Source organism: Scyliorhinus canicula, chromosome 3 (genome assembly GCF_902713615.1).
Source record: "Scyliorhinus canicula chromosome 3, sScyCan1.1, whole genome shotgun sequence".
In the NCBI taxonomy this organism is placed as follows: Eukaryota; Metazoa; Chordata; class Chondrichthyes; order Carcharhiniformes; family Scyliorhinidae; genus Scyliorhinus; species Scyliorhinus canicula.
The window spans coordinates 227,588,879-227,613,634 of NC_052148.1; the positions used below are offsets into that span (position 1 = coordinate 227,588,879).

The 24,756-nt window shown below is 46.6% G+C and overlaps 1 protein-coding gene across 3 annotated transcripts in view; it reads left to right on the top strand.

Annotated features, from left to right (window-relative positions):
- Positions 1-24,756, top strand: part of LOC119963342 — a 320,297-nt gene that overhangs the window by 16,734 nt on the left and 278,807 nt on the right. For all 3 annotated transcript variants that reach the window (XM_038792342.1, XM_038792344.1, XM_038792343.1), the window contains exons 4-5: positions 10,261-10,569; positions 10,853-11,164. In XM_038792342.1, the coding sequence (XP_038648270.1) occupies positions 10,261-10,569; positions 10,853-11,164 (621 nt within the window). The remainder of the gene's footprint in view (positions 1-10,260; positions 10,570-10,852; positions 11,165-24,756) is intronic.

A 24,756-nucleotide genomic window follows, 5' to 3' on the forward strand; every position in this document is an offset into this window, starting at 1 on the left:
ATTGGTTTTTAAATAGTTTACTGCACAATTTACACATTAACAGATAGTTCAAAAGCACAATAGAGCATTGCATGCAGTCCACTATATTAAGAGCAATTGTTTGTGTTCGCTAGATGATTGTGCGAATCTGCCAATAATTGCTTCTGCATCCAATTCATCTAACAATTCCTTTTCAATGAATAGCAACATGTATGATTCCAAATTCTCCTCAGACAGCGAATTTCTTAACCTTGTCTTTATGATCTTTAGCTTTGAAAATGTCCTCTCACATTGGACTTGAGTAACTGATAGTGTGCAGATGACTTTATAAAGTTCATAAAGGTTATCATATGCCTTGTCATGAAGTCTGTTGGATGCCAGAATTTTTAGTACACACGATGGGCAAGTGCTGCAAATCTTACAATTGTTGCAACTGGAATCCATATTCTCACCATCGTTAAGCAATAGCTTTAATACATCAAAGTTTGAAGCAAAAGAAAACAATTCCAATATTACTTGATCTTTGCTGATTTGTGGAAACAGCTTAATAATACCTTCCAATGCTTCATCTTCAAGGCCTTTGTCTGCAATAGTTTTAAACTTTGCTGGGTCCAAGCAGGACAAATCTTTCTACAACTGTTTGTGTTGTACAAAGCGTGATTCTAGCGACTGGACAATGTGATCCATTATTAGGTTAAACACATTTACTTGAAAATCAGCTAGAGAATCTGAGGAATTTCTTTCATCATCAATAAGCTCATCTGCCATTCTTTTCATCTTCTTCTGTCTCTTAACTGGCAATGCTGTTTCCAACGCATCAATTTCCAATGTTTGATTTTCATCCATATTGATCTGTGAAATCCTGTCATTACATTTATTTACAAATTCCAAAGCCTTGCTGTGAACGTTATCAAATGTTCTTGTCTGTTCCTTCAACTTTGTTGTAGCTGAATCTACCAAACTCCATGCAGTAAACATATCTATGTAGATAACTTGATAACGGGGTTATAGTTTCAAATATATACAAGTAAGTAAATGCTGTCAATATGGTTTCAAACTTTAGAAGACTTTGAAGTAAAACATTTGCTTCATGTTTTGTTTTTGCATCAAACTTTTCTGAATCTTATACCATTGATAAGCATGTCAATAGATTTACGAAAGTACTGGCAGCGGCATCATCAAAACGTCCAAATATAGTTGCTGCTGCATTGGATTTTCCTGACCATCTGGTCTCACCAATTAGCTTTAATCGTTTCATTTTTTCTTGTCCTAGATGTTTTCCAACAACTTCTATCCATACAGCCATTCTCTTGTATGATGCTTTCACAAAAGTTGCTATATTCTGGAGCAAATTGAAAAAAGAAACTGCAGGCACACAACATTTTGTTGTTTCAGTTATCATCAAATTCAAGACATGGGCATAGCACCATATAGGAACATGTTGATCAGCCACATCAGCAATTTTACTTTGTAAACCATTATACTGGCCATGGTAGCTTGCAGCACCATCTCTGCTATCAGATAAACACTTTTGGGGGTCAATTTTAAGATACTGTAATGTTTCAATCAATAGATCAAAAACTCCCTGTCCTGTACCATCATTACTTGGCACAACTGAAAGTAGTCGCTCACAGATAATACCTTTAAGCACATACTGAATAATAATGCTAAACTGATCGATGGATGAATTATCTTGTGTTGAATCAACCTGAATAGAATAATATTTTGCTTGAGAAACTTCATGACTAATTATTTCTTGTATCATATTCTTCATAATTTTGATTAACATGTTTATAGTTGTTTTACTCAGATATGTAACAAGTCCACCACGGGCTTTACTTTGAGCCTTTCCTTGTTGCTCTAATCGTTTGATTCTTTGTTTAGACTTGTTTTGCACTGCAGAAATGTGAGCTGCCATAATGGGGTCATATTTTGCCATCAACTGCACTGTAGCTAAAAAATTGCCATGATTCAGAACCTCATTATCTAGAGTGTAGGCCGATTCATTTCTGTGACCTCGAAAAGGAAGTGCTTGCTTGCCTAACATCTTTATGATGTCTATAATCCTCATGACAATACTTCTCTGCTTCAATACTTCTTCTTTCCTTTTAATTAGTGATGCTGCAAAAAATTTATCTAAGGTGCCATCATTAACCACACTGATATATTGCTGAGCATTTCTGACATGTGTTGTTGTCGATTCATGTAAAGTCAAGCTCTGGCTAATACGCCTGTAGTCACTAAAGCCACGTACAAAGGGTGATGGATTACAAGTGTTGGGAAACTCAAAGGCTAAGCAGTATGAACACTATAAGCATCTATTTTCTTTGTTACATGTTAGCCATTTTCTTGGGACTGAGTCATTTATAATTTTCCTCTCTTAGAAACGAGCATCAAATGGCAGATCATCAAGTGGCTGAAGTGGATGTTCAGCAAAAAACTGTTTTAGCTTTGCTCGTGATGGATATTGGAAGATTCCAGTAATTGATCTTTCATTTTCTTGCGTAGGTTCATTTACAGGATGTGCTTCAGAAACCAAGTCATTTATGCTTGAAGGAATATCTGATTCCCTGTCACTAGTTGAAGCTATGTGTTCAGATGTTGCAACTACAGGCAGTACAGATACCGGAACAAGGAAGCCAGAAGAAATATTGGGCCTGGGTTGATTAGTAATGGATGCACTTGTATTTGTCTCTACATAGCTCGTCTCTGTTCTTGTAACTCGCATGTCATTGCATCATCACCATGAGCATTGTTTCTTGCTTCTTGATTATTTGTTGCAGAACTGGATATTGATGTGGATTGTGCTTGTGGTATTATAAACTCTGTAATAGGCCTGCTTCGCTTGGCTGATTCCTTCCTTTCTGCTTCTTTTTGTTCTTTGCGTTTTAGTGACCCAGATTTATGCTTTTTATTTTCCATGCTGTTAGGGGTAATATTCCTGAAATAAAAACTTAATTAAAAATAGCTCACATTGGGAAAAATGAATATTGATGATATCAAGAATAACTTGAAGGAACGCCAGATAAACCCCTACTTGATAAAAAATATAAAATAACTTACTTACACTTCAATAGGCTATGTTCATTAGTCAATACTACTGTGGCCTATGCAGCTTCAGAAGAGGAGACAATCCACTGTCCAGTGTTCACACCAGCAAGCAACTGAGACAACTGTTGAAACTTAGAAGTTTGGTCCGACTATAGTAAGACATTAAGAATGGTCCCACGACCAAAGTTAACATGTCCAGTTTGATACCAGTGTAGTGTTACAAGTCGCAACCCTTTGAGTTTACCGATCATGGCTTATCACTTCAATATCTTTGACCTCATGATTCATGGTCAAAGGTACCGCTTTGCCTTTTCGGTGACCTCACAACCCTGTGTGCTGCTTGATATCCTTTCAAGTTGCCGACCATCTCAAATCACGAACTGTAACTTTATCTTTAAATTCACACACTCTTGCTGAAAACGTGGATTTCCAACTATGTCCGACCCGGGTGAACCAGCCCCCCCCCCCCCCCCCCCCCCCCCCCCCCCCCCCTCCACTACTTTTCACATCCATTTAACACTGCTTCGTTCCTTCATACACTGAGTGATTATTTGTTTGTTTCTTTATTGCATTTTTATTTGGTATTGCTCTTTTTAAAAACAATTATATTTTATTTAGTTGGAATACAAATCTCAGGAAAGAAGTTGGAGATTTATTTATCTAATTAATTATAATTTTTAAGGGCCCTTCAGAGATTCACTGGCCCCTTCTTGGCTCTCCGGGCCCCGGACCGATGTACCGGCTGAACCAATACTACTGCTTGATATCCTTTGAAGTTGCCGACCATCTCAAATCACGAATTGTAACTTTATCTTTAAATTCACACACTCTTGCTGAAAACATGGAATTTCCTTAATTATGCCCGACCCGGGCCCCCCTATTCCACATCCTTCCACTACCTCCCCTGCTTCGTTCCTTTTCATGCACCGCTTATTTGTGTCCTGTTCTCTTTTTTTTCTTATTCCTTTTTATTACTAAAACAGTTGTCTGTGTTTGTTTCTTTATTGCATTTTTATTTGATGTAGGGGGCCCACTTCATCAGGCGCCCACTTGCCATCGGGCAAGCTGACACCCTGGCCAGTCCGCCACTGATTGTATTATGTTGGTGCCCTTGTGGGCTCCGCCTATGGCTCCGCCTATGGCTCCGCCCCCTTGGGGGAGGTATATAGATCTGCAGTCTGTAGGCAGCACTCAGTACAGAGCAGTCACAGGCAGGCACAGTTCTAGCTGATTAAAACCACTGTTCACTTCAACTCTTAGTCTCGTGTAAATTGATGGTCGCATCAATTTAATCAGCTACAATATTGTTATGGAAGCAGCCCTCAAACCTGATCGACTGGAACACGACCCATAGGCAGCTGAAGCCAAAGGGATTTTTTTGCACTGGCTCCACTGTTTCGAGGCCTATCTTGGCGCCTCCCCCTTGCCCACCATCACCGAGGAACAGAAACTGAGTCTCCTCCATGCCCAGGTGAGCTACAGAATCTCCGTGCGGATCGAGGAAGCGACCTCGTACGCTGATGTGGTCGCGATCCTGAAAAGGCAGTATGTGAGGCTGGTGAACGAAATGTTCGCGCGGCATCTCCTCACCAACGCCCTGGCGAATTGCTGGAGGAATACCTACGCGGCCTGCAGGTACTCGCCAGAAACTGTAACTACAATGACTTCACGGCCTCGTAGCACATGGAACCAGCCATCCAGGACACCTATGTGGCTGGACTCCGGTCCAACTATGTCAGACAGCGCTTGCTCGAAAAGGGCGCCCTCGACCTAGAAGAGACGGTAAAACTATCCACCTCCTTAGAAGTAGAGTTTCAGAGCCTCAATGCTTTCCCCTCCGACGACGCGAGCCCCTCGTGGACACCCGATCAGAGGGTGCCCCAGGCCTGTGCCGCGCGGCTGCCCGCCCAACACGTGGGGCGAACTTCTATTTCTGCGGCCAGAACCAGCACCTCAGGCAGCGACTGTGTCAAGTAAGGACACCTTGCCAAAGTCTGCCTGGCCAGATCCAAAACTCCGAAATCACATGCCCAATTTTCAGACTCACAGACCCCGCAGCGTGGCTGCGTGCCTGCCGATACTGCTCCCTTCGGACGCGTCATCGGTGTCGTGGTGTCCATGGGGGCAGCCATCTTTAACTCTACCCAACATGTGCGACTTATAGGGGCCGCCATCTTCAACGCCACCCGACATGTGTGACCGACGGGGTCCACCATCTTGGCCGCCATCTCCAACGCCGCCCGACACGTGCGATCGACGGGGGCAGCCATCTTGGGACCACCCCACCACGTCCGACCACACCGGCTACCCGCAGCTTGGCGCTGTCACCCTCGACCAGTCACGGCCAAAGCACCTCAGGAACTTGATGATGACCGTCCGGGTCAATGGGCACGAAACACGCTGCTTGTTTGACATTGGGAGCACAGAGAGCTTTGTACATCCAGACACGGTAAGGCGCTGTTCACTCCATATCCTCCCTGCACGGCAAACTATCTCCCTCGCCTCGGGTTCGCACTCGGTCCAAATACAAGGGCGCACCATTGCGACCCTAACAATACAGGGCGCCAGCTACTCTAATTTCCAGCTGTACGTACTCCCAGACCTCTGCGCCCCACTCCTACTCGGGCTCGATTTTCAATGCAATCTTAGGAGCCTCACACTCAGCTTCGGCGGACCCCTTCCTCCTCTCACTATATGCAGCTTAGCGACTCTAAAAATCGACCCCCCTCCACTCTTCGCTAATCTCACTGCTAACTGCAAACCCGTAGCCACTCGCAGCAGGCGGTATAGCAGGACAGGGTATTTATTAGACCCTCATCACCGACCAGAGATCGGTTGCCTTCATGTTCGACAACTCGCAACGGGGCAAAATAAAAAACGATAAAATCTTGAGGTGGAGGATCGAACTCTCCACCTATAATTATGCCAACATATATCGGCCGGGGAAGTTCAACGAGCCCCCAGATGCCCTGTCGCGCGGCACATGCGCCAGCGCGCAAGACGACCGATTACAGGCTATCCACAATGACCTCTGCCACCCGGGGGTCACCCGGCTCGCCCACTCCATCAAAGCCCAGAATCTGCCTTTCTCCACCGAGGGTGTAAAAGCCATCACCAGGGATTGCCCGATCTGCGCAGAGTGCAAACCCCACTTCTATAGATCAGACAAGGCCCACCTGGTAAAGGCTTCCCGGTCCTTTGAATGCCTGAGCCTCGATTTCAAAGGGCCACTCCCCTCGACCAATCGAAATGTGTACTTCCTCAATGTCATAGACGAATTCTCCCGTTTTCCATTTGCTATCCCATGCCCCGATATGACCTCCCACACAGTCATCAGAGCCCTGCACAGTATCTTCACCCTGTTCGGCTTCCCCAGCTACGTACACAGCGACAGGGGTTCGTCCTTCATCGTCCATTGTCTCTCACAAACTCCATCGCTTCCTCCAGCATCCCAAAATAGTATTCCAGACCATTGCACTTCATCCATAGGCGGGCTGGGTACAGCATCCCAAACTTCACCCCCTTGTTAAAGAGGGCAGCCTTCACTCTGTTAAAGCTGTCTCTCCTCTTGGCCAACTCCGCACTCAGGTCCTGGTATACTCGAAGTTCACTGCCTTCCCAGGTACACCGCCAAGTCTGCCTGGCGGATCTGTTCCTTATCCAGAGATCGATGCAATCACACCACCATCGCCCATGGTGACTCGTTACCCTGCGGCTTCCTTATTTTTTTTTTAGAAAATATTTTATTGAAGCATTTGTAATTTTCACAGTTTAACAATTTAACATTCTAAACAACCGAGCGAACCGACGCACACATCACCATAACATACCCAACTACCCCCCCCCCCCACCCTAGCTTCTAACTACTCGTATATTAGATTCCTGTCCTTATTTCACACTGCCATGCCTCCCATTCACCCCCTCCCCCCTGCCCCCCCTCTCTTACTGCTGACGGTCAGTTTTCCTTAAAGAAGTCAATGAACGGCTGCCACCTCTGAGCGAACTCCTGAATTGAACCTCTCAAGGCGAACTTAGTCTTTTCCAGCCTGAGAAACCCTGCCATGTCACTAACCCACACTCCTGACTTTGGAGGGTCCGAGTCCCTCCATCCCAACAAAATCTGTCTCCGAGCCACCAGAGAGACAAAGGCCAAAACGTCGGCTTCTCTCCTCCCTGGGCCCTCGGATCTACCGATACCCCAAATATTGCCATTTCTGGACTTGGAGTCACCCTCGCTTCCAGGACCTCTGACATGACGTCCGCAAATCCCTGTCAGAATCCCCTCAACTTCGGACACCCCCAGAACATGTGTATGTGATTTGCCGGGTTTCCCTCATACTGCCCGCACCTGTCCTCCACTTCCTCAAGAAACCTACTCATCTGGGCCACAGTCATATGAGCCCAATGGACCACCTTGAACTGGATCAGGCTAAGCCTGGCACACGACGAGGATGAACCGACTCTCTTCAAGGCCTTTTTCCATAGTCCGTCTTCCAGTTCCCCTCCCAATTCTTCCTCCTACTTCCTCGTCACCTCCCTGATTCGGACCCCTTCCCACTCCCTCTATTCCTTATATATTTCCGAGACCCTCTCCAACCCCTGTTTTTGACATCACCTTATCCTGTAGTCCACTTAGGGGACACAAAGTCCCATACCTGCAGATACAGAAACCTGTTCCCATCTGGAAACTCAAATTTGCGGCTTCCTTATCAGCGCCCTGTGTGTTCTGGTCCACCTCCAGGGGCCGTTTGAAGACCCCCCTCTCCCAACAACTTCTCCAACATCTTGGCTACATACGAGCCAGTGTCCGCTCCCTCAATGCCCTCTGGCAACCCCACAATCCTCAGATTCAGTCTCCGGAAGCGGTTCTCCAGATCCTCCACCTTCTCCTGAAGCCGCTTCTGGATATCTAGCATCACCCCCATCTCAGCCGCCAACGAAGTAAGCTGCTCCTCATACTCCCCCACCAACTCCATCACCTTCTGGGTCGGCTGGTTTTGAGTCTCCAACCTCATCCCCACACGGTCGATCCCCGCCTTAAACGGATCCACCGTCCTCGCCAGATATTCCAGAGACGCCTTCCTCTGCTGGGTGAACTTCTCGTTCAAGAAGTCCACCAGCTGCTCCATAGACCACTGAGATGGTAGGGCCATCTTCCTCTGTGTCGCAAGCAAAGTTTCTCGCTCTGACAGCTCCTTCCGCCTAAAACCACTTCTGGTCCACGAATCCATCGACCGGTGGAATAAACTCTTCCTCACTATTCCTGCACCTTTTTACATTAAAGCATCCGCCCGGGAAAAGGCCCAAAAGCACCGCCACAAGAGGGACCTGCCCAATATGTGACCACTCACGCCATGGCTGCCACCGGAAATCCATCAGCCCATTTTCACAAAAAAACCAAACAAGTATCACCCCTCGCAGATTCCTCAACAGAAATGGAGGATAAGCCTAAGACTATGTTATCATGTCCAGAACGTTGTCCCAGAAATGATCTGTCCATCAATGTGTGGTTTGTACCACGTATCAGTTTCATTCTCTGTTGAGGAGCCGCAGCTGTGCAGGCACTCCCAACCAGCCCAATCTCACCAGAACCAAATCCTGGCACCCACATATTCCATCACTGCTCAAGGTGCAGTTGAACATGCTTGACTTGCAGCGTGTGTATCCTGCTGTGACGTGCGAGTTACACACAGCACTTAGCACACCAGCAACAAAAGCATCAGCATTCTGCGAAAACATTTCTTCAACGGCATCATAAACTGGCCCTATTTGGAACAATGTCCACACCAGGACTCGCAGCATCTTCTTGCTTCAATCTGGATTGCTTTCTGGACTCATACATTCCCCTGAGCCTGGTGTTCCAGTTCCCAGGTATCTTTTAAAAAATTGTCCTTCTTTCTGGCTACAGAAAAGGAAGGAAACAGCAACAGCAGCCTCCGGGCATTTGTAACCACCACCAGCAGGAGCAAGCAGCAAACACAACCTGCAGCTGTGAATTGCTCTCACGACTAACAAGGCTAACTCCTCATTTGAATTAGCTTTCAGCTGTGAAGCAAGAGGTTGCTCACAGTGAAAGGGGGTGAAATTGCCTTTTATGAGGGAAGCTGCAGCAGGATTCTGTCCTGGGAGAGTTTGGTAGGACAGACAGGCTGCAGCTTTGGTTGCCCCTATTATGGGTCTCCACAACATTTAAAGATGACTTGAAGGCCCCACAGATGCAAAGCCCCTCAGCCCCCACTTCAGCCAAGGGCGACCCCTGGCCTGGAACTCTCCAGCCTCCCGACCAAGCCCAGCGGCCCTGAGCTCTGCACCCCCCCCCCGCCACACACACACACACACACACACACACACACACAAGAAGCTCTGGTGCCCTTGAGCTGCATGCAGGTAAATGGAAAGGGCTACTCACCTGCCATCAGGAGCCATTGCGCCAGCTTTAGGTTTTTGTAAAGGAGTACTAAATGATGCCCATTTGACTTCTCGCTGGGGAGTCGGCTATTCCCAGGAGGTTGCTGCATTCAACTTTAATCTCGTTAATGACATTGAAATGAATGCAAATTAGGATCTCACCATTTTGGGGAGAGATCCAGAACATGCCATCGGGAGAAAAAAGGGTGAATCTCGAAATGGTTGCAAATCTTGATTTTGCCCTCTCCCGCTATTCACCTGGTGGCAGCACAGGCTTGGGATGCTGAACATCATCCTCCTGATTTTATCTTCATTATGTGTCAATGTGGGTGCATGCATATGTGTCTGTAGAGATGCTTGTACACATGTGTCTGTGTGCAAAGGCACTTGTTTGTGCAGACGTACTTTGCCTGTACATATGTCGAGGTGCTTGTACACTTGTGTGTACATGTCTGCTCTATGCATCTGCAAGTGTGATTCTGTGTTTGCATGGTTTGTAAGTGTGTTTGTGTGTGTAGGAATGCTTGTAAGTCTATATGTGCAGATTTGCTAGTATGTGAGTTCAGGTAAGCACAAGATCAGATACCCAACTTGAACGAGGGAAAGAAGGGATAATGAACATTAATAGAATAGGACTCAAGATTTCTGTACACACTATTACAGGAGAGCCATTAGACTCACGGAAAGAAGGCAATGGACAGATGGATAGAGTTCTGTACAGGCATTGTAGGATGGTTATTAGAATCAGTGAATTGGGTGGGCTGACAGCTATCTGTTGAGGCATCAGCTCACAATGTAAGTGTTGTGTTGTTCCTTTTTCAGGTCCACTGCCCCTCAGACTGCGAGATGGTCATAACTTGTGTTCGGGAAGAGTTGAAATTTACAAGGATTCCTCCTGGGGAACCATCTGCAATAACAACTGGGACATCGTGGATGCCTCCATTGTCTGCAAGCAGCTCAACTGTGGGGTTGCCTTGTCAGTGAACACCAGCATTGCACAGGGAGTAGATCCAATCTGGCTGGATAACGTGGAGTGTGTTGGGACGGAGGTCACCATTAGTGAATGTCCAGGAGACCAGCGGAATGTCAGCAACTGCACGCACAGTCAGGATGCTGGAGTTACTTGCTCAGGTCAGCAGTGATGAGACACGATGCTGAAACGTTTGCATCATTGTGTTCGCAGGGTTCAGGAAAGGCCTGTGCTCCATCCTCTGGGAGTTGTGAGTTCGCTGATCAATCAGGAGACTGAATCGGCTCCCACAGTTTCCGTGTAACAGGCTTGAGGGGCTGAAGTCTTGTGTAACAGGACTGAGAGACTGAATGGCCTCCTTCTATACCTTAATGGGGAAGGAGAAACTTGTGAGGGTTAAAACCACAGCAGGAAAATAATCCAATCTTGTTTTTCTCTTGACAGGATCTTTTGATGTTAGATTGACCAATGGGACAAGTACGTGCTCAGGGAAAGTAGAGATCGCTTACCAGTCCATCTGGGGAATGGTCTGTGACGATGTCTGGGATCTCACTGAAGGAGATGTCACCTGCAGGCAGCTGAATTGTGGGAAGGCCGAGTCGGTAATTGGGGCTTACCATGGACAAGGGGTCGGGGAGGTCCTGTTCAGCTCATTAAGATGTGATGGAACAGAACGCTCCCTGGATGAATGCACCTCCAACCCACTTGATGCCAACAGCAATGTCCAATGTCAGCATGCTGGGGTCATCTGTTCAGGTACGTTCGCTTGCAATAAAGCAAAACCTTCCATGGCCTTCACCTGCTTTAAAGTACTTTAGGCCTACTTTACTCTCTTTTTTAAATCCCTCATGGCCCTTGTCCTTTCTTATCTCTACAATCTTTAACAGCCCACAATTTTATTCTTATGTTGATATCCCTCTAGGCCATTGTTCCTTTGTATCCCTGTTACCTCCTCCGTCTTGCCAATTCTCATCCTCATGTTCAAATCCCTGCAGGGTCCTGACTCCTTTTATACTCGGTAATTTTCTCGAGCTCTGAAATTTTCATCCTTGTGTTCAACTCCCATTATGCCCTCAAGCTATTCCAGGAAAAAGTAGCCTGTTTTTTTAGCATCCCATAAAACAGCTTCTACATTTTCTCCCTCCGCTACCTGTGCACCTTGGCAGCAATTTACAAGTTGCCAAGCTTTCTTTGCTTTCTTTGCACCTTCCAAACCTCCGACCTCTATCACCTGAAAGAATAAGGCAACAGACGCATCGGAACACCATCATGTGCACGTTTGTTACCGAGGTCTTCCACCACCATCACTTGGAAATATAATGGCTATTTCTTAGGTGTCGTTGGGGTAAACTCTTGTAACTCCCTCCCAAATGGCACTATGGGTACACACTTATACCACATGGACTGCAGCGGTTCAAGAAGGCAGTTCACCAACACCTTCCCATGGGTGATTGGGGATGGAGAATAACTGCCAGTTTTATGTCAGTGATTCCTACATTGAAAAAACGGATTTAAAAATTCTGTTTCGACATTGCAAATAGAATCTTGAGGCCTGGGGGTTTGGCGGTGAAGGTGGAAAACATTACAAGAATTGGGAAACTCAATTCTCGCTGGAGGGATTGCGTTTCCTGATTTTGCCCACCCTTTACCACTGACCTCCCGAGATTCACGCTCACAAAGGGCATGAACCACATTTTAATAACTTGTACTACATTTAAATGATATTAGTGGCTTCCCTGCCAAAGATCCCCTCACTAAATATTCATACATCACTTTGGTGAAGTTTACAACTGGTCTGGTCACGCATGACACAGTTGAGGTAGATCTGTCTGGGGGTGCAGAGGTAAGTATAGCCCCCATGGGGTGGAAGAACATGCCTGGGGCAGGTTGGCATTGTCAGCTTGGCACTGCCAGGTTGGGACTGCCAATTGGGCAGTACTGGGGCAGACTCTCGTGGCAAGCTCTTGGGGGTACTTTGATATGTGGTGTGTGGGTCAGAGCTGAGATGGGGGGAGGGGGTGCCGGCGATGAATGCTGGGGTGGGGGGGAGAGGGTGGAATAGGTACGCCAGAGATAGAATGTCGGGGGGTGGGGGGGGTGGGTAAGCAGTATGCTAACGATGAATGTCAGTGTGGGGGGGAAGATATGCCATCAGTGAATGTCGGTGGAAGGTGGGTGAGCCCCCAAGACCTCCATGATCTGTGCTGGGAGACGTTTAGCTGCCATGTTGGTCAGGGGACCCTTTAAAATGATGTCCCAGTGTCTTTTGAGATGGTTCCCAGCTCTAACAGGCTCCACTCTGCCAGAGTAAACCACACCCACTCAATTCTTTTTAGCGAAGAGGCTCAGGATTCGCGTGAGAAAACTGGTTTATGGAACTGGAGAGTTCTACAGCAATTTCTGTGTGAGTCTGGCACTTTGCCTATCAGATGTCACGTCTGGAAGCTTTTCTACATTGTTTTGAGGCATGGGTGACTCAGTTGGTCGCACACTTGCCTCTGAATCACTATACTCTGGGTTAAATACAATAAACTGAGAACACCTCTGCCTACTTGAATAGATGTAAAAGATAATTTGGCAGTATTTAGAAGAGGAGATATGGAGTTATCCTTCAGCATATTACTTTCCAAAATGCAATTTTCTTCATGAAAGCTGTGAGCCAATCATTAAGAATGTTGGTGTTTATTCCTTATATATTTGCATTCAGTTCACTTTCTTTTCCAAATATGTTTGTAACATAAGCAAGGAGGCAAACTTAGTTTTGGTCAAAGAATCAATTAATTCTGCTTTTTTTTAATGTCCATCACTTATGGTGATTATCCCTTTAAAGGGCAACACAGCAGAGTAAGGGTCCCTGGCCCAGGTGGAAGGGGTGTGTCCTGAGAAGAGACCCCATAAAACCGGATAGCTCGGATAACATTAGAATAGTTCTACATAAGCTAGTTTATTGAGGATTGAAACTAGCACTGTGGCTTCACAGCGCCAGGGTCCCAGGTTCGATTCCCTGCTTGGGTCACTGTTTGTGCCGAGTCTGCATGCTCTCACCGTGTTTGCGTGGCTTTCCTCCTGGTGCTACGGTTTCCTCCCACACGTCCCGAAAGATGTGCTATTAGGTAATTTGGACATTCTGAATTCTCCCTCTGTGTACCCGAACAGGCGCCAGAATTTGGCATCTAGGGGCTTTTCACAGTAACTTCATTGCAGTGTTAATGTAAGCCTACTTGTGACAATAAAGATTATTAATTAAAAATTAATCATAGAAAGTGTAACCAGTAATTAAATTAAATTAAATTAAATATATATTTTTACAACATAACAATAACAAGCATTTAAACTCTGGCTAATAATCGCCGCAATGTATTTAAGCTAACTTGACCGAGTTCTCAAGATAGGCAGAATCAGACAGAAATAATGTGGTCAGCAATAATGTAGCCAGCTCAATAAGCAATCAGTAGCCCTAACATCCTGTCTCTAGACGATCCATGGTTCAAAGAAGAACCAGCTTCAACATCCTCCACCCAGACTAACAATGAGATAGACAGGAACTGGCTGGGATAAGCAACATGGGAGCAAGCGAGAGACGACGGTTACGAAAACAAAGTTGTCCAGGGAACAAGATGGGGCTAAATTATGAGCTGATCAAAGTCACCATGCTGCCTAAAGTAAACTTCATTGGTCAAGATAAAATTGACAGATACAAGGATTGGATAGAGTCCAACTGGGGTGGGGTGGGGGTCCATTGAGGAGGGCCCGCTGTGTCTGGTGGGCATGGGTCAAGTTTGGTGAGGGGGGAGAGGCGGGGATCAATGAGGAATGGAGGGTACCAGACTGCTCAAGATGTGGTTGCGATGCCTCGACCACTCTGGTGGTGCACTGCAGTACACCGCCCGGAGGGTTGCCCGCTTTGTGGTGGTCTGCTGCGTGCTCCACAACCTCGCAGAGCAGCGGAGTAATGACCTGGAGGTTGGTGATGAGGAACATGTGGCCACATGTGGAGGAGGAGGACATTCTGGAGGACAAGGAGGAGGGTGAGGGTGATGAGGCAGTGCCCAGTGAAAATAATGATGGGTGAAGAACCAAGCCTTCTCGGCCATGATTTCCTGAAATAAATCAATTTGAATTAAGCTGAGATTTTTGAATTGTGGGAACGAGGATGCCTGAACTGTTCAGACAATATGACAACATCTTCCGTGACAAATTAGGCAGAATCAAAGGGCTACAAACTAAGGTTTACTTTCATCCAGCTGCGACTCCTTGATTCTTTAGGTCATGACCGGTACCATATACCTTACACAAGGATACTGAGTTAAGCAGGCTGGAAGAACTAGGCATCATCCAGCCAGTTCAGTTCTCAGAATGAGCAGCACCTATAAGTTTCCATATTGAACCCGGACAAGACCATCCGTGTTTCCAGTGATTACAGGCTAACAGTTAATCAGGCCGACAAGCTGGATAAATATCCAATCCTGAGAATTGAAGACCTGTATGCAAAGCTGGCCTGAGGTCAATCTTATAAAGTCACATTTACCAGCAACTCAAATTAGATGAAGTTTCCCTGGGGTATGTCATGATAAACACACAAAAAGGCCTGTTCCAGTACATATGCCTGCTTTTTGGCTTGTCTTAGGCATGTGCAATATTCCACAGTACAATGTGGGGGATTCTCCTTCCCGCCGCACCAAATTTCTGATGCAGCCTGCCCCCGAGATTCTCCATCTCGCCAGCCAGCCAGTGAGGTTTCCCATTGCAGGCAGCCCCAAGTTGTTGGGAAATCCTCAGGTTGCTGGCACAACGGAGAATCCCGACAGCGGAGAATCCAGCCCAATGTCTCTTACAGGGGTCACCACGGGTTGTAATTTATCCCGATGATGTCCTTATACCTGGAATGTCAAAAGGCGAGGATGTAGAAATCTTAGAAGAGGTGTTAAGGTTCAGGAGGCTGGCGTTCGCTGCAGCAAAGCGTAGTGCACCTTTCAAGCCACTGATGTGACCTATCTGGGGAACCGTGTAGACATACAAAATACCCGTGAAAGATAGTATCAAGGCAATAAAGGAAGCGTCTGCTCCCACAAACACAACTTAACTCAAATCATTTTTGAGGATGGTGAATTACTCTGGATGTTTTTTTACCAAACTTATCGATGGTATAGGTCCTTGCATATTCTGCTAAAAACCATACTATTGTTGGTCTTGGAAGGCTCCCCAGGGGGAAGCTTTCAACAGAGTAAAACAAATTCCTGCATTCCTCAAACCTGTTAGTACACTTAGATCCATCTAAAGAACTGATAATGACCTGCGATACCTCGCCACATGGTATTGGTGCAGTGTTGTCCAATGAGATGGATGATTGCTCTGAAAGGCCAGTGAGTATGTTTTGAGAACGCTCTGAGATGGAAAAAGGCTACTCACAAATCAAGAATGAAAAATAGCCTTCGGCATCAAGAAATTCCACCAGTACTTACATGGTAGACACTTTACCATCGTTTCTGACCAAAGACCGCTCTTGGGTCTCTTCAAAGAGGTCAAGGCTATCCCAGCATTCGCCTTGACAAGAATTCAATGATGGGCATTAATTCTGGCCTCCTATGAATATGCTTTCAAGCACCGACCTGGCGACACACATAATGAATGAAGATGCTCTTAGTCACCCACCCTTGCAAGAAAGTATCACATGTACTCCAGTGCCACAAGGTATAATCTTGGCATTAAATATTTTAGACTAATTGCCAATCTTTGTGAAGTAGGTCAGGAATTGAACCAATTGAGATCCACTTCTGTTCAAAGTAAAAAACAAATTATACGATGGGTAAATTTCTGAGGAAATGAAACCATCCTTTACCTGGAAGAATGAATTGGAGTTGTCAGGATGGCATAATACTCTGGGGAGAAAGAGTAGTCATTCCTGTACCAGACAGAGAGCAGCTACTAACTGATTGACACAATGCTTATCCTGGATCTCTAAGGTGAAGATACTTGCCAGGAGTTGCGTGGTGGCCTGGTATTGATATCGAGAAACTAGTCAAGCACTGTCAACAGTGGCAACTGCAACAACATTTTCCTTCTGCAGCTCCATTATATCATTGGGAATGGCCTGGTCATGGGTAAGAATCCATAGCGAATATTGTGGTCTATTCCTGGGCACAATGTTTTTACTGGTGATTGATTTTGAATTTTTTCTCGCAGAGGGCTGTGAGTCTTTGGAATTGCTTGCCACATAGAGCTGTGGGGGCAGAGTCCTTGTGTTTACTTAAGGCTGAGAGATCGATAGATTCTTGATCAATAAGGGAATCAAGGGTTACAGGGAAAGGACAAGAAAGTGGACACGAGGATTATTGGATCAGTCAAGATCCTATTGAATGGCTAAGCAGGCTCGAGGGGCTGAACAGACTCCTCCTGTCCCTATTTCTTATGATCTTATGATGTACACTCTAAATAGATGGACATTTTTGAGGTGAAGTCAGCTACATTGCGAAAGTTTACGCCAATGATTTACAACTCATGGATTACCTGAAGTCATGGTATCTGACAATGGATCCATATTCCCAGTGCAGAGTTTGAAAGCTTCACTGCTCTAAACGGTATTAAATACATTAGAACTGCACCTCACCACCCAGCATCAGATGGACTAGCTAAGAGAGCTGCGCAAACTTTTAAGTCTGGTCTTTAAGGTTGGGGCCACCAGCATCTAGAAGGTAAGACCATAAACAGCAGGGATCTTGGCTTTATCTTTGTAATGATGTCGGTAAGTCTTGGAAGCATTGTCCTGCTTTTGTTAGCAGTATCCATTAGTTTTCCCTGAATCAAGAAAAACTTTGGAATTGAAAAGTAGTTCATTAGCATTTCTACCACTGATCAGGCAGTGTGTGTGGCATTGCTTTTGAGATAGTGATTTAAATTGGAACCTTGGTTTGAAGGTTCTTTTGTTTAATTTATCTGTGGGTATGAGTGTGTTTGCTGACAGAAGCAGGCATTTCAATTGAGTTTGTCAGGGAAAGCCAGTTGGAAGATTTGCTCCGAAGTGCAGCTGAGGAAACTGAATGCACACTTGGAGTTTGGTGGGTAGGGCAGTTGGATGAAAAGGGGAAGGAGGTGCTCGCCTCCTCTCTCTCTCTCTCTATCTCTCACCTGTTGGAATTAGTTGCTACTCTACTACCTGGAAAGGAGCTTACTGTTTGATGAATATCTGATATGTGGGTAATTTATTCCAACTCTAAGGTTTAAAACAGTACACAAATTGATGTTGAAGTTAATAAAATACATAATAAAGCAATATAAATAAGCAAATAATATAAGTGATTATTTAAAACACATTAAGGATGGCAGGACAGGTGAGGTGTCAAGGATGTGGGAGTTCCTGGATGCCAGTGTAATCCAGGAAAACACGTCTGCAGCAACTGCTTGTGGCTCAAGGAAATGTCAGCTCAGAGTCATTGGACAGCACGGTAGCATTGTGGATAGCACAATTGCTTAACAGCTCCAGGGTCCCAGGGTCGATTCTGGCTTGGGTCACTGTCTGTGCGGAGTCTGCACATCCTCCCCGTGTCTGCATGGGTTTCCTCTGGGTGCTCCGGTTTCCTCCCACAGTCCAAAGATGTGCAGGTTAGGTGGATTGGCTATGATAAATTGCCCTTAGTGTCCAAAATTGTCCTTAGTGTTGGGTTGGGTTATGGGGATAGGGTGGAGGTGTTGACCTTGGGTAGGGTGCTCTTTCCAAGAGCCGGTGCAGACTCGATGGGCCGAATGGCCTCCTTCTGCAGACTGAGGCAGGTAAGGGAACCGAGAAGGTTGGTGTGTCAACCTTTGAGATTTTCACAGTTTGTTTGAATGAGAGCGGGAGCTGCAAGGTGTATGAGCAAACTGATCATGGCACCATGATACAGAAGGCCATTAGTGTGGGGACAACATAAAGGGATGTAGTTGCAGTAGGGGACAGGATAGTGAGGGAGATTGACACTGTTCTCTGCAGCAAAGAGCAGGAGTCCAGATAAATGTGTTGCTTGCCCGGTGCCAGGATTTGTGACAGGCTGGAGAGGAATTTGCACTGGGAGGGGGATGACCCTGTCGTGGTCCATGCAAGTACTAATAAGATGGGTAGAACTGGGAAAGTGGTTCTGCATAGACATTACGAGGAGCTAGGCACCAAATTTAAAAGCAGTACTTCAAAGTTTATCATCTCTGGATTATTACCTGAGCCATGTGAAAATTGGCATACGTACTTAAAATTAAAGTGATAAAACTGTGGCTCAAAGAGTGGTGTTAGAAAAGTGGATTTGGGGAGCACTGGCACCAGAGGAAAGCAGGGGCTATTCCGTTGGAACAGACTACACCTGAACTATGCTGGAATAATAACTAGGGAATTAGAGCGGGTTTTAAATTAAATAATGGGGGCAAGAGATCATATGGGGAAAGATGTGTTGTATCAAAGAGTAGAGTCAAGACAGTAGAGAGAAAAATAGTAATATGGGAAATGAGGACCAGAGAATGGCAGGGAGTGACAGAGAGAAAAACCCTAAGAATGCACCAAGAATCAGTTCTAGATGATAAGAACATAGAACGATACAGCGCAGTACAGGCCCTTCGGCCCTCGATGTTGCACCGACATGGAAAAAAACCAAAAAACTAAAGGCCATCTAACCTACACTATGCCCTTATCATCCATATGCTTATCCAATAAATTTTTAAATGCCCTCAATGTTGGCGAGTTCACTACTGTTGCAGGTAGGGCATTCCACGGCCTCACCACTCTTTGCGTAAAAAAACCCACCTCTGACCTCTGTCCTATATCTATTACCCCTCAATTTAAGGCTATATCCCCTCGTGCTAGCCACCTCCATCCGCGGGAGAAGGCTCTCGCTGTCCACCTTATCTAACCCTCTGATCATTTTGTATGCCTCTATTAAGTCACCTCTTAACCTTCTCTCTAACGAAAACAACCTCAAGTCCATCAGCCTTTCCTCATAAGATTTTCCCTCCATACCAGGCAACATCCTAGTAAATCTCCTCTGCACCCGTTCCAAAGCTTCCACGTCCTTCCTATAATGAGGCGACCAGAACTGTACGCAATACTCCAAATGCGGCCGTACTAGAGTTTTGTACAACTGCAACATGACCTCATGGCTCCGGAACTCAATCCCTCTACCAATAAAGGCCAACACACCATAGGCCTTCTTCACAACCCTATCAACCTGGGTGGCAACTTTCAGGGATCTATGTACATGGACACCGAGATCCCTCTGCTCATCCACACTACCAAGAATTTTACCATTAGTCAAATATTCCGCATTCCTGTTATTCTTTCCAAAGTGAATCACCTCACACTTCTCCACATTAAACTCCATTTGCCACCTCTCAGCCCAGCTCTGCAGCTTATCTATGTCCCTCTGTAACCTGCAACATCCTTCCGCACTGTCTACAACTCCACCGACTTTAGTGTCGTCTGCAAATTTACTCACCCATCCTTCTGCGCCCTCCTCTAGGTCATTTATAAAAATGACAAACAGCAACGGCCCCAGAACAGATCCTTGTGGTACGCCACTCGTAACTGAACTCCATTCTGAACATTTCCCATCAACTACCACTCTCTGTCTTCTTTCAACTAGCCAATTTCTGATCCACATCTCTAAATCACCCTCAATCCCCAGCCTCCGTATTTTCTGCAATAGCCGACCGTGGGGAACCTTATCAAACGCTTTACTGAAATCCATATACACCACATCAACTGCTCTACCCTCGTCTACCTGTTCAGTCACCTTCTCAAAGAACTCGATAAGGTTTGTGAGGCATGACCTACCCTTCACAAAACCATGCTGACTATCCCTAATCATATTATTCCTATCTAGATGATTATAAATCGTATCTTTTATAATCCTCTCCAAGACTTTACCCACCACAGACGTTAGGCTCACCGGCCTATAGTTACCGGGGTTATCTCTACTCCCCTTCTTGAACAAAGGGACCACATTTGCTATCCTCCAGTCCTCTGGCACTATTCCTGTAGCCAATGATGACCTAAAAATCAAAGCCAAAGGCTCTGCAATCTCTTCCCTGGCTTCCCAGAGAATCCTAGGATAAATCCCATCCGGCCCCGGGGACTTATCTATTTTCACCTTGTCCAGAATTGCCAACACTTCTTCCCTACGCACCTCAATGCCATCTATTCTAATAGCCTGGGTCTCAGCATTCTCCTCCACAATATTATCTTTTTCTTGAGTGAATACTGACGAAAAGTATTCATTTAGCATCTCGCTTATCTCCTCAGCCTCCACACACAACTTCCCACCACTGTCCTTGACTGGCCCTACTCTTACCCTAGTCATTCTTTTATTCCTGACATACCTATAGAAAGCTTTTGGGTTTTCCTTGATCCTACCTGCCAAAGACTTCTCATGTCCCCTCCTTGCTCGTCTCAGCTCTCTCTTTAGATCCTTCCTCGCTTCCTTGTAACTATCAAGCGCCCCAACTGAAACTTCACGCCTCATCTTCACATAGGCCTCCTTCTTCCTCTTAACAAGAGATTCCACTTCTTTGGTAAACCACGGTTCCCTCGCTCGACCCCTTCCTCCCTGCCTGACTGGTACGTACTTATCAAGAACATGCAATAGCTGCTCCTTGAACAAGCTCCACATATCCAGTGTGCCCAACCCTTGCAGCCTACTTCTCCAACCAACACATCCTAAGTCATGTCTAATGGCATCATAATTGCCCTTCCCCCAGCTAGAACTCTTGCCCTGCGGGGTATACTTATCCCTTTCCATCACTAACGTAAAGGTCACCGAATTGTGGTCACTGTCTCCAAAGTGTTCACCTACCTCCAGATCTAACACCTGGCCTGGTTCATTACCCAAAACCAAATCCAAAGTGGCCTCACCTCTTGTTGGCCTGTCAACATATTGTGTCAGAAAACCCTCCTGCACACATTGTACAAAGAACGACCCATCCAATGTACTCGAACTATATCTTTTCCAGTCAATATTAGGAAAGTTAAAGTCTCCCATAACAACTACCCTGTTACTTTCGCTCTTTTCCAGAATCATCTTCGCCATCCTTTCCTCTACATCTCTAGAACTATTAGGTGGCCTATAGAAAACTCCCAGCAGTGTGACCTCTCCTTTCCTGTTTCTAACCTCAGCCCATACTACCTCGGAAAAAGAGTCCCCATCTTGCATCCTTTCTGCCACCGTAATACTGTCCTTGACTAGCAGCGCCACACCTCCCCCTCTTTTGCCCCCTTCTCTGACCTTACTAAAGCACCTAAACCCCGGAACCTGCAACAACCATTCCTGTCCCTGCTCTATCCATGTCTCTGAAATGGCCACAACATCGAAGTCCCAGGTACCAACCCATGCTGCCAGTTCCCCTACCTTATTTCGTATACTCCTGGCATTGAAATAGACACACTTCAAACCACAGACCTGAACACTGCCGCCCTCCTGCGAAGTCAAATCTGTGCTCCTGACCTCTCTACTCTCAATCTCTCGCACCCCAAAACTACAATCCAGATTCCCATGCCCCTGCTGAATTAGTTTAAACTCCCCCAAAGAGTATTAACAAATCTCCCCCCCCCCCAGGATATTGGTGCCCCTCAGGTTCAGATGTAGACCATCCTGTCTATAGAGGTCCCACCTTCCCCAGAAAGAGCCCCAGTTATCCAGAAATCTGAATCCCTCCTGCCTGCACCATCCCTGTAGCCACGTGTTTAATTGCTCTCTCTCCCTATTCCTCATCTCACTATCACATGGCACGGGCAACAACCCAGAGATAACAACTCTGTTTGTTCTCGCTCTGAGCTTCCATCCTAGCTCCCTAAAGGCCTGCCTGACATCCTTGTCCCCTTTCCTACCTATGTCGTTAGTGCCAATGTGGACTACGACTTGGGGCTGCTCCCCCTCCCCCTTAAGGACCCGGAAAACACGATCCGAGACATCACGTACCCTTGCACCTGGTAGGCAACATACCAAACGTGAGTCTCTCTCGCTCCCACAAAATCTCCTATCTGTGCCCCTGACTATTGAGTCTCCAATTACTAATGTTCTACTCCTTTCCCCCCTTCCCTTCTGAGCAACAGGGACAGACTCCGTGCCAGAGGCCCGTACCCCATGGCTTACCCCTGGTAAGTCGTCCCCCCCACAAGTATCCAAAACGGTATACTTGTTACTCAGGGGAACGACCGCAGGGGGTCCCTGCACTGACTGCTTCTTCCCAGTCCCTCTTACAGTTACCCATCTATCTCCAGTCTTTGGTGTAACTACTTCCCTGAAGCTCCTATCTATGACCCCCTCTGCCTCCCGAATGATCCGAAGTTCATCCAGCTCAAGCTCCAGGTCCCTAACACGGTTTTTGAGGAGCTGGAGTTGGGTGCACTTCCCACAGATGAAATCAGCAGGGACACTGACGGCGTCCCTCACCTCAAACATTCTGCAGGAGGAGCATTGTACTGCCTTCCCTGACATCACCTCTAGATTAATAAAAAAACAAGAAAAAGAAAAAGAAAGGAAGAGCTTACCTGATATTACCTCAAACCCTGATCCCGCTGAAAGGTAAGCAAATTTAAAGGCACTCACTCACCTTCACGACAGGCCCCTGCTCCCGCTTCCCAACCACCGTGGGGTGGGGGGGTTGGTTAGAGGAGGAGGTAGGGTGGGAAACACTCACAAAGTGTTTCAGGTTTAACTGTCACTTGCCAACAGCCCCTCCACAAACCACCTTCAACTTAGGCTGACCGCACTGCACGTATGCAAATTTCCCCAGAACAGCTGATCAGTAGCTCTGCTCTGCTGCCCTCTGCTGGTTGCTTGTCTTTACTCAAACTCCTTGGGTCTCCTTCGCAGGTTCACCTTCAACTTAGGCTGACCGCACTGCACGTATGCAAATTTCCCCAGAACAGCTGATCAGTAGCTCTGCTCTGCTGCCCTCTGCTGGTTGCTTGCCTTTACTCAAACTCCTTGGGTCTCCTTCGCAGGTTCACCTTCAACTTAGGCTGACCGCACTGCACGTATGCAAATTTCCCCAGAACAGCTGATCAGTAGCTCTGCTCTGCTGCCCTCTGCTGGTTGCTTGCCTTTACTCAAACTCCTTGGGTCTCCTTCGCAGGTTCACCTTCAACTTAGGCTGACCGCACTGCACGTATGCAAATTTCCCCAGTACAGCTGATCAGTAGCTCTGCTCTGCTGCCCTCTGCTGGTTGCTTGCCTTTACTCAAACTCCTTGGGTCTCCTTCGCAGGTTCACCTTCAACTTAGGCTGACCGCACTGCACGTATGCAAATTTCCCCAGAACAGCTGATCAGTAGCTCTGCTCTGCTGCCCTCTGCTGGTTGCTTGCCTTTACTCAAACTCCTTGGGTCTCCTTCGCAGGTTCACCTTCAACTTAGGCTGACCGCACTGCACGTATGCAAATTTCCCCAGAACAGCTGATCAGTAGCTCTGCTCTGCTGCCCTCTGCTGGTTGCTTGCCTTTACTCAAACTCCTTGGGTCTCCTTCGCAGGTTCACCTTCAACTTAGGCTGACCGCACTGCACGTATGCAAATTTCCCCAGAACGGCTGATCAGTAGCTCTGCTCTGCTGCCCTCTGCTGGTTCCTTGCCTTTACTCAAACTCCTTGGGTCTCCTTCGCAGGTTCACCTTCAACTTAGGCTGACCGCACTGCACGTATGCAAATTTCCCCAGAACAGCTGATCAGTAGCTCTGCTCTGCTGCCCTCTGCTCGTCTAGATAACAAAGATAACAAAAAGACAAATGGATCCATATCTGAACGCGCATAACACTCAAAACAAAGTAAATGAGTTGATAGTGCATAGTGAAGTGAATAAATAATCTGATAGGCATTCCGGAATAGGAAGCCTGGGGGGGCGGGGGGGGGGGGGGGGGGGGGGGGGGAGCACCGATAATCAAAAATGGCACAGGTGCAATAGTTAGAGATAACTTTGGTTCAGGAGATCAGGAGTTGGATTCTCCTCCACTGGCAGCGGAGTTCCCGATGCAGCGGAGAATCCGACGGCGGGCAGAAAACAGATGCTCCGGTCCCCCGCTGACTTTGGGATTGAGGTTTGCTCCCAGCACCCGTGGAGAATGCAAATAGATCATTATGACCCATTTGCATCCTATTAACCAGCTGAGCACATATTCTCTGATCCCGTGTGATTCTTAGGTCTTCCCTGACCCGGGAATCACATGGATGAGAATCGGTGCAGGTCTTGACAAACATTTTTCTGACGCAGTGAACCTTGCGGTGGGCCAAGGGGGAAATTCTTTAAAGGAGGCGCCCCTGAAGTCCATTTGAGAGCAAGACTTGCCCCCCCCCCCAATTAGAAAGACTCCCTGATTAGAGAACCCTCAATTGTGGTGATCCCT